General features: G+C 65.2%; 2 protein-coding genes across 2 annotated transcripts; one reads left to right on the plus strand and one right to left on the minus strand.

Moving 5' to 3' along the window:
• Positions 1 to 546: 546 nt before the first annotated feature.
• Positions 547 to 3,119, plus strand: PYCR3 (pyrroline-5-carboxylate reductase 3). The gene is made up of 5 exons (XM_026069627.1): positions 547 to 678; positions 1,146 to 1,325; positions 1,679 to 1,891; positions 2,083 to 2,175; positions 2,700 to 3,119. Exons 1-5 carry the CDS (start codon positions 547 to 549, stop codon positions 2,880 to 2,882), a joined length of 801 nt encoding a protein of 266 aa, XP_025925412.1. The 3' UTR covers positions 2,883 to 3,119.
• Positions 3,120 to 7,295: 4,176 nt separating this feature from the next.
• Positions 7,296 to 9,312, minus strand: TIGD5 (tigger transposable element derived 5). The gene has a single exon (XM_026069665.1). The coding sequence runs from the start codon at positions 9,297 to 9,299 to the stop codon at positions 7,569 to 7,571; it is 1,731 nt and encodes a 576-aa protein (XP_025925450.1). The 5' UTR covers positions 9,300 to 9,312; the 3' UTR covers positions 7,296 to 7,568.
• Positions 9,313 to 9,560: the final 248 nt, after the last annotated feature.

Consider the following 9,560-nt stretch of genomic DNA (forward strand, 5'->3'; position numbering starts at 1 on the left):
CAGGGGGACAGCCCCAGCCTGCTCCTCCCCCCAGGTCTCTGCCCTATAGAGCTGTGTGGGGCACGGGGACAGCCCCGTCCTGCCCCCCCACCCCCGTGTCCCTGCCCCACAGAGCAGCGTGGGGGCACGGGGACAGCCCCGTCCTGCCCCCCCACCCCCAGGTCCCCGCTCTGCAGAGCAGTGTGGGGACATGGGGGCAGCCCCGTCCTGTCCCCGCTGGGGGGGGGGTTCCTGCCCCATAGAGCGGTGTGGGGACACAGGAACAGCCCCATCCTGCCTCTCCCCCAGGGTTGTCCCTTCCCCATAGAGCAGCGTGCGGGACGACGACAGCCCTGTCCCTACGCAGAAGCTAGCAGACAGCCCAGACGCTTGGGGGTGGAAGGGGGATCTGCAGCCATCCCCTTGGGGTGCCCGTGCTGACCCGTGGGGTGCCCACAGCCAGCAGCAGTGCAGGGACTGGCAGGATCCAGCCCCCGGCTCGCCTTGCTCCACGTCCCCCAGGCTGATCTCACTGGGGTCGGAGGAGAGGAGCGCGGCACTGCCGGGATGGGGGCACCCGCGCTCCCCTGGGGCTCCCCGGCAGCTATTCACTCTGGGCTCTGCATTTTCGAAGGGAAGGTGCCAGCCGGCAACATCCTGGCCAGCGCGCCCTCCGACAGAAACCTGGGCGCCTTCCAGGTGAGTGGGGCCGGCTGAGTCTGCTCCTGGGACCCACAGCCGTGGGTCGCGATGAGGCAAGGAGGGGCCGCTTGGGTGGGCGCCTGGGTGACAAACTGCCCTGCTCGGCAGCTTGCAGCGGTGGGAGGCACCAGCACCCAGCGCTGCTCCCCGGCGGGAGGATGCTGGGGTGCCCCACGCTGCGATTTTGGGGTGCCCTTTCCCCCTCACGAGGGTTGGGGTCGTCCTTGCGGGAGCGCAGCCGAAATTTAGGCAAAGCCTTAGGGGCTTTGTGGCTGAAGCAAGTCCCCAACCTGTGTTCAGTGTGCGCAGCCGTGCCCAGCATGTGGGGATGGGACGAAGGGGCGAGCAGGGGATGCCTCTTCCGAGGGCTGGTTAAATTGTTTTCCGAGGGTGTTGTAACGCGAGTGAAGCCCGGCCGGCCCCTGTGGCCTGTCACCTCTGACGYGTTTCCGTGCCGCGGGCAGGAGTCCGGCTGCCGGACGACGCACTGCAACCTGGAGGTGCTGCAGGACAGCACCCTGGTGTTCCTGGCCACCAAGCCCCACGTCCTGCCGGGCGTCCTGCAGGAGATCCGTCCCGCCGTCTGCCCGCACCACATCATCGTCTCGCTGGCCGCYGGCGTCACCCTCCAGACCCTGCAGCGGGTGAGCGCGCGGCTCGGCTGGCTCTTCCCCCCCCGCGTCTCCCTGAGGGCTGGGTTTGCCCCCAAGGCCTGCACCTATCCTGCCGGCTGGGTGCCGGGTCAGCGCTCTCCCCCTTTCCCGTGGCCCCAGAGCTTGATGTTTTGCCTTTTTCCTGATCGATTCCTGCTCTAGGGGGGTTTTGAGGGTTGCCTGCAGGGGATGTGCGTCTCCGTCTCCATCCRGGCTGCGTCCCTTGTGGTTCGAGTCCTGCACCGTGCTTCCTCGCCAGCCCTGATGGGTGATACACGGCCGCCACCATRGGGTGCAGCGTGCACCCACTGACGTCTCTCTCCGATGTCCGTCTCTCCCCGCAGTTGCTCCCCGCCGGGACCAAGGTGCTGCGGCTCATGCCCAACCTGCCGTGCGTGGTGCAGGCCGGGGCGATGGTGTTCTCCCGGGGCGACGGTGCCGGCGAGCAGGAGGCCGCCCTGCTCAAGAGCCTGCTCTCCTCCTGCGGGCTCTGCGAGGAGGTGCCCGAGTCCTACATCAACATCCACACGGGCCTCAGTGGCAGCGGGGTGGCCTACGTAAGTGCCCCGGCTCCCGCGCGCTGCTCCCCAAACCCCAGCCGCCGCCTGCCCCTCGCTCGGCGGGCGCCAGGTTTCCGGCAGGCCCCCGGGACGCTGGCAGGAGCCCGGCGCTCGCGGCTGGCTTGGGGTTCCCGCTTGGCTGCGCTCGCCGCCTGAGGCTCCTCTCCCTCGCGGTTCGGCCCCCCCAGGTGTACCTGTTCGCCGAAGCGCTGGCCGAGGGAGCTGTGAAGATGGGCATGCCGGGCCCCTTAGCCAGCAGGATCGCGGCCCAGACGCTGCTGGTGAGTCGGTGCCTTCGCTCGGGGGCTCCCGGCGCTGCCCTGACCCAGGGCACCCAAACGGGTCCTCTTCATCCCGCTCTGTGTCTCCCCTCCGCCCTGGGCATCCCTTCACCGTCCCCGCTCTTCCCTCGGCTTTGCGGTACCTTCTGGCGTCCGATGGAGCCCCGAAGGCCACCGGCTCCCCTGGGGCGCAGAACCATCGACGCAGCCTCGCCGGTGACGGGGCCAGCTGGGAGCGGGACGCTGGTAGAGGGATCGTGGGGAGGGCTGTGCTGTTTCCCAAGCGGAGTTTGGGGCAGAGCCAGGCTGCATGTCCCCTGCCTCAGTTTCCCCTCTGGAAACCAAAGACGAGGCAGCAAGGAGTCTGCAAGGGCACGTTCGYGGGACAGAGGCTTTGACGCCTTGTGCCCTGCAGAAGGAGGTAGGAGATGGGAGGATGTCACGGYCCGTCCCCGGGTGGAGGGGACGGTTTGGCAGGGCCCCGTCGCCCGCGCTTGCCTCCGACCTGCCCTGCGCTCCCGCAGGGGGCGGCGAAGATGATGCTGGAGACGGGGGAGCACCCGGCCAAGCTGCGCGGCGACGTCTGCACGCCCGGCGGCACCACCATCCACGCGCTGCACCAGCTGGAGAAGGGCGCGCTGCGGGCCACCGTCATGAGCGCCGTGGAGGCTGCCACCAACCGGGCCTGCGACATGGGCAAGGACTAGCAGCCTGGCTGGCTGCCCACGGGGCAGGAGGGGCGGTGGGGACCAGAGCTGGCCCTCTCTCTGCCGGGGGTTGTCCTCGTGCCGGGGTGCCCCCAGAAAACACTTCTGGGAGGGCGGGAGGCTGGAGGCACCCAGGCTCCTCCAGGAGATCCTGGCTGGAGGTGTCCACGCGTGCGTCCGCGCTGTACGCTCCCCCTCYGCAGGGACAGCACCTAATAAACACCATGGGCAGCATGACCGCGGACTGCAGGCCTGGCTCTTTCGGGAGCACCTCCACGGGGAGGTGACGGCAGCGGCGTTTGGGCCCCGCGCAACCCTGGGCCAGCGGGGACGGAGCCGAAGCTGCGTTGGCGCCATCCGCTCGCTGGTGCTGCGCTGAGGCTCAGCCGCTTCCCCGGGAGCCTTTACGGGGYGCCCCGAGGAGGCCAACGTCCCTCGCCGGGCTCGGCCCGCTCRAGGGGACCGTGAGAAGGGGACCTGACGCAGCTTTGGAAGGTGGCACGAAGCCGGACCGAGCACCGGCCCTTCCCGTTTCTCCTATCTGCTCGCGCATCCTCTGCTCCGCACCTTCCTTGAAGACGTGGTGACGCATCTCCTCGCCCCCTCGGCTCTTCAGTAACCGCGTCCTTCTCCCTTCAGCGTCGCCCAGAGGTGCCGGGGGCAGAGGGGAGCTGTGGGCACCCTTTCCCCCGCCACCACCCTGCTTGACGTTCAGCCCTGGGTGCAGAGGGAGGCAAGCGCAGAGAAGGACTTTCGTGGGCAGCAGCGCTCGGTTCTCGGGCTATAAATAAGCATCGTTGCTCGGCTTTTCAAGCAACGTTATTAGACGAACCCCGTTAAGTCAGATGTTCTTCCTGGCATTTCTCTCTCTCTCTCCCCCTCCCCTGCTTTGCTTTTTCATCGGCTTTACGACTCCAGCATTGGAACTAGATGGTGAAACCCCATCCGTCTTCTCAGGGAAGGCCAACGGAGGTGGAGACCTGCAGGCCGTCAGGAAAAACRCCGCTGCAGCAGGGCCCTGCAGGCAGGTCGCTCTCCTGCAAGGCTGCGACGCGACGGGCCGCCGAGGAGAGYGGCGCTGCGGACGCGGCCGGAGGGGACGCTTCGCTGGCCGCGGCGGCGTCAGCTGGGAGCTCGGGCTCGCTCTTGTCCCCAGGGCGCCGCGCGTCCAGGGAGCTGAAACTCAAACGTGACCATTCGGAGAGGAGCTGGAGYGGTTTCGCAAGCCCTCGTTAAGCTCCGCTTCCTCCTGGCACCCGCACAGATGCAATTAGTGAAGCTTTGGAAAACGCTTTGAAGATGAAATGCTCTTTCCAGGCAACGTAACGCTGCGGAAACAGCCAGGCACTGAGCCTCCGGGTCGTGCGGCTTGGATCCCTTTCCCGGGATGGGAGGGAGTCCATCCAATGGCCGGAGATGCCCCAGCGATGCAGCATTGCCGGGTAGCGCCGAGACGCCCAAAGCCCAGCGTGCTCCTCATCCGTGGGCAGCGACATCTCGGCTTCTCAAGGCACCGAATTAATTAGCGTAGCTCCATTAAAGCTGGAGATGGCACTCGGACCTGCCAGTCTCTTCCCTCCTCTCATCCCAGTCGGACCGGGAAAGCGGGAAAGGAGGGCAAGGTCCCCCGCGCTGTGGCGGGACACGGTCTCTGCACGCTGCGCATCTCCGCGCCTTCCTGCCCTCCTAAAAGGCTTTCCAGCCTCAAATTTTCAGGCTGCCTCTCGTCCTTCGGGGAAGCGGCAAATCCGAGCCAAAGCCCAGGGGTTTTAGGCACATTATCCCGGACACGCGCTAGCCCCCATCCGGATTTTGATCAAGTAAAAGCAACACGAGCAACACGCTGGAAAACCAGGAGACCCGRCCTAACAGCAGGGCTTTGCAGGAGCCGTTGTTTTCCCTTAGCTGTTCAATTCGGGGACTGCAGGGCCCAGAGCGCAAATGAAGCCAGATGCTCCTGCAGCAATTTTAAATCGCACAAACCCTACCGAAGCCGAGGCATTTTCCTAAAGCCGTGCACCCTCCTTCGCTCGTTCTTTCCCGGRTCATCACCCAACCCAGGCAGAAGCCTTTAACGTTTTGCTAAGTGCTAGTTTTAACAAAAACTGCTTAAATTCTATTAATAAAAACACGCACGCGCCTTACCGCAGTTAAATTATTGCTACCACCTTCCTGGTTTTGCCACGTTTCCCACTGCTTTTCCACAAGTGCAGTCAAATGCAGCCTGTCCTCATCCACAGGTTCTCATCTCCGAGCGGTTCCCACGCGCTGCCGTCGGCCACGCGGGCCGGATCCAGCCCTGCTTCCAGATCCCAGAGAGCCAGACATGCAGCAAACCCAGAAATGCAACTTTTCACTCACCAGCAGAGCTGGTTTCCTCCCAGTTTGGCAAGCGGCAGGACGGGCATCGCCCCAGCAAGGCCATCTTTGCCCTTGCTTTTTGCAGGCTCRTCTTCCCTTGGCCCTTGACGTTTCAACGGTGGTCGACCAAGCAACCCGAGCACTTTCTGCTAGACCCAGACTGTCCTAAATCCTAACCCCGACCTTAAAGAAAGATGCTTCGTATCTCAAAATAAGGCCAAAAGGCGCCATTCGCGCACCTAGCCCGATCTGCTGTACCAGAAGCAAAGACCTTCAGCCCGTTTTCCCTTCTGCTGAGCTTGGCAGTCTTCATCTAACACCTAACAACTCATTCGACTAATTCGCAAACGCCAACGCTCAAAGCGAGCCACACCGAGCTCCAGAATGTRCTTCCGTTCAAAAAAAAAAAAGAGTTACAAAACTAAGTAGAAATGGGGTTTTTAAATAATTAAATTTGGTCGGTGGAAGCGCGTCTGAATTCACGCGCGACAGCGTTAAGCTCACGACGCGTTACACCGAGAAAGGCGAAGCCGTCTGAGGGAGAAACAGGCAACGCGTCAGACCACGCGGCGCGCTGGCGCTGAACGCCGGCAGCAACCGAGCAGCAGGAATTACAGGACGGTTGGTCTAGGGGGTGGGAAAAAAAAAAAGAAGAAAAACCACCGAAAGCGTATTCCACCAGTAGTCCGAAGCGTCTGTTGACATCGCTTGCTGTGGGATTTCAAGGCTGGAAAAGGCAGTGTTGTTGCAGCTCCAAACCTGACATTTTGCACATTTTTTTCTTTTTTTTCCTGCTGCTCCTTAAAAATTCCCTGGCAGCCTCGTTTATGAGCTGCTGCCGATAAAGTAAAATCCCGCTTTTAAAAGACGCTCTTTTAAGATGTTTACCCAAATGGAGGAGAAAATGGGGTTTATAAAGCACCCACGTCCGTTTAATTTACTCTTGGTCTCAGCCTACRGGGATTTCCCTTGTTAACTGGGCTCCGAAGCAAAGATCGAGCTACGGTTCGGCTTTTTTCGGGAGCAGCCGCAGCGTTTCCGGCGCCTGCCTGGCCTCGCTAATGCAAACGGGTTTAGGAGAGTCAGGGAAGACGATGGAGCAAACCCAAGGGCCGCCCGAGAGGACCCGGCCACGCTGCTCACAAAACACAACCCCTGAAGTGGGAATAAAAATCCGTTTAATCTTCGTAAACTCTGAAGTTATGAGACAAAGACCCGACAGGTAAAAACAGCCGCCTGCCTGCTGACATGGGGTGCTTCAGCACTAACGATTTGTTTTATTATTATTATTTTTTTCCCCCCTCCTTTGAATAATTTGGCTAAATAGACTACAGTTCATTGAAATCCGGCGAAGAGCAAGAGCTGCTAATTCACATTCGACGCCTCGAGTCAGCTCGGCGAGCCCTTCCCGCTCCTGGCCCGCTCGAGACGCACCTCCCACCGGGATGCGCACCTGCAGGGCGCCTCCGCCTCCTCCGCCCGGACCGTTCTGCTTCGCAGGGATGCTCGGATGAAGACGCCCGTTCGGCAGGACGCCGCGGTCCGGGCGCCCTTGCGCGCGTGCGCGCGGCTGACGCGGGCAGCGGCGCAGGTGACCCTCTCCGCGGATCTGTAGCTTACGGGCAGCGACGCAACCCTGGCCCGAGCGGCCCTATCCCAATCCAGTGCATGGAGAAAAGAAAAAAAAAGGTGTCTGAAACCAGCCCCAAACCTCCCCGGTTTAACAGGGGACGGTTTCGGCGTCGGGAAGGGTATCCCCAGCCCCTTCCGGAGCAGGATATTTGCTTTTTTTCCTTTTTGCTTCTCCCCGCTCCGCTCCGGGATGCGGGGAATTACTTACAGCTGCGGGGCCGTGCCGTGCCCCACGCTGCTGGCTCCTGGCGGCGACGCGGAGTGGGGCGGCTCTCTCTCCCTCGCAGGGTTGGAGGGAGGGGGACGAGGCAGCGCGGAGGGCCGTCCGCCCCATCCCGGCGGGGCCCGCGTTACCCATCCTGCTCAGTCTCGGGGGATTAAAAAAAATAGCACCTCCGAAATACACTTAGGGCGAGGAACGGCCCTCGAAGACGCAATGCGCGGAGGGTGTTACACAAAAACCCCCGTTAGCCCTAAATTCGCGCTCCCCTTAGCGATGGGATCCTAAGGGTATCGGGGGCGTCCGGAGCCCAGGCTGCCCGTGACGGAGGGGCGAGGGGAGCTGGCACCTCCACTGCTGGTCCCCCGGGGGGAGTCGGGTTGTCCCCAGCGCCACGGGGGTCCGGGTGTCCCCCCCCCCCCTTGCCCCAAGCGAGGCGGTGGGTAGCCAAGAGGTCGCAGGCCGCCCCGGCCCTAGGAATCGGGGCTGCCGCCGCGGCGCAACCGCTGGGCCATGCTGATGAGGGAGCGGAGCTGCACCAGCTTGAGCGGCCCCACTTGCCGGGGATCCTGGCTCTCCAGCCAGCGCAGCGCCGTCTCCAGGCCTCGGATAGCTTCCCGGGCCGTGGGCAGCACGGGATCGCCCCCTTCCCCAGCCTCCCCGCCGCCCCCCTCTCCTCCTCCTCCTCCTCCTCCTCCGCCGCCGCCCCCATCGGCCACCTCCTCCTCTTCCTCCGCCCCGCAGCCACCGGGGCCATCGTCCTCGGCGTCCTCGTCCCCATCGTCCTCCTCCGCGCCTGGGGCCGCGTCGTCCAAGTGCAGCCAGTCGGCCACCTCCTCGGGAGCCAAGCGCTTGTAGGCCAGGGCGGCCAGGTGGGTAAGGTCGCTAAAGACTTTGCTGTCCCCGCTCCCTTCCTCCCGGCGCGGCGGGTCTCCTTGCTCTTCCTCCCCGGGCTGGGGCTCGAAGGCGGCGCGCAGGCCCAGCAGCCAGCACTTCTCGATGGAGCCAGGAGGGATGAGGTCCCACGAGAGGCCAGCCAGGTAGAGCATGTCCTTGAGCAGGAAGGACCGCACGAAATCCATGGGGCCTCCCCCGCCGGAGCCGCCGGATGCCCCAGCGCCGCCGGCCGCGCACGACACGGCCAGGCGCAGCAATTCCCGCTTGTAGAGCTGCTTGAAGGCGGACACCACCCCTTGCTCCAGCGGGGCCGGGATTCGGCCTCCTCCGGCGGAGGTGCTGCTCCCCGCAGGGCCCTTGGAAAGGAAGAGGGCGCGGATGGCGCCGTCGGGCGTCTGCAGCGGCGGCGTCTCCTCGGCGCCGGCCCCGGAGGGCGGCGGGGGGCAGCCGAGCAGCAGCACGGCCTTCTGCTGCAGGCAGCTGCGGCGCAGGTACCGCTTGACGCCGGGCACGAAGTCCTCGAAGAACCAGGCGCGGAGGAGGGCCAACCCCAGCCTGGCCTCGGGGCTGTAGCGATAGCAAGCGGGGAATTTGTCCTGGTTGTGGTGCCGGAGGCTGGGCGGATCGCGGTGGCCGCCGACCACCAGCGGCTTGAGCTTGTGGGAGCCCGTCAAGTTGGCGGCCAGCAGCACGGTGACGCGCTCGCGKCGGGCCGGCCGCCGGCGTCGGGCCGCCTGCCCCGGCAGCAGCTTCCAGTAGAGGCCGGTGACGTTGGCGTTGTAGATCTGCTCGTCGCCGTAGCCACTGGCGTCGGGCAGCGGCGGTGGCGGCGGTGGCGGCTCGGGGCAGGCGGCGGGGGCCCGCTCGGGCTCGGCGGGGAGGCCGCCCTCGCCGTAGATGCGCTGGCTGGAGATGCCGTGGCGCTTCTGCCAGCGCCAGAACCAGCCGTGGCTGGCCTTGAAGGTGCACTCGGGCCCGTAGATCTGGCGGGCGAAGGCCTCGGCCTGCGCCTGGATGAGGGGCCCGGAGAGGGGCACGCCGTGCTGGCGCAGGGCGAGGAACCAGGCGTAGACGGCGCGGTCGATCTCCTCCTCGTTGGCCAGGCGCATCTTCTTGCGCTGGGTGCCCACCTCGCCGCCCAGCTGCTCCAGGAACCAGCGCAGCTTGGCCTCGTCCTTCAGCCAGCCCCGCAGCGTGCCGCCCGGCACCCCGAAGGCGCGGCACACCGACGCCTGCCGCTCGCCCTTCTTCACCCGCTCGATGGCCTGCAGCTTGTCCTTGATGGAGTAGGCCCGCCGCAGCGCCATCTTCACCGACACCCCCCCGCCCGCCGCCCCCGCGGAGCCGCCGCCGCTGCCACCCCGCCGCCCACCCGCCATGCCGGCTGACCCCCCGCCCGCCTCCGCCTCCCCCCCGGGCATGGAGCCGCCGCCGGAGCCATGGGCCGGCGCGGTACCGGGAGGGGGCGCGTTATAACCGGGGCGGGGCGGGAGGTGGGGGGGGGGCGCGGCGCCTTTGTCTCCGCTCCGGCCCCGAGCCGGCCGGGAGGGCGGGGCGGGGCGGCGCGC

Source organism: Apteryx rowi, unplaced genomic scaffold, assembly GCF_003343035.1.
Source record: "Apteryx rowi isolate R43461 unplaced genomic scaffold, aptRow1 scaffold_106, whole genome shotgun sequence".
In the NCBI taxonomy this organism is placed as follows: domain Eukaryota; kingdom Metazoa; phylum Chordata; class Aves; order Apterygiformes; family Apterygidae; genus Apteryx; species Apteryx rowi.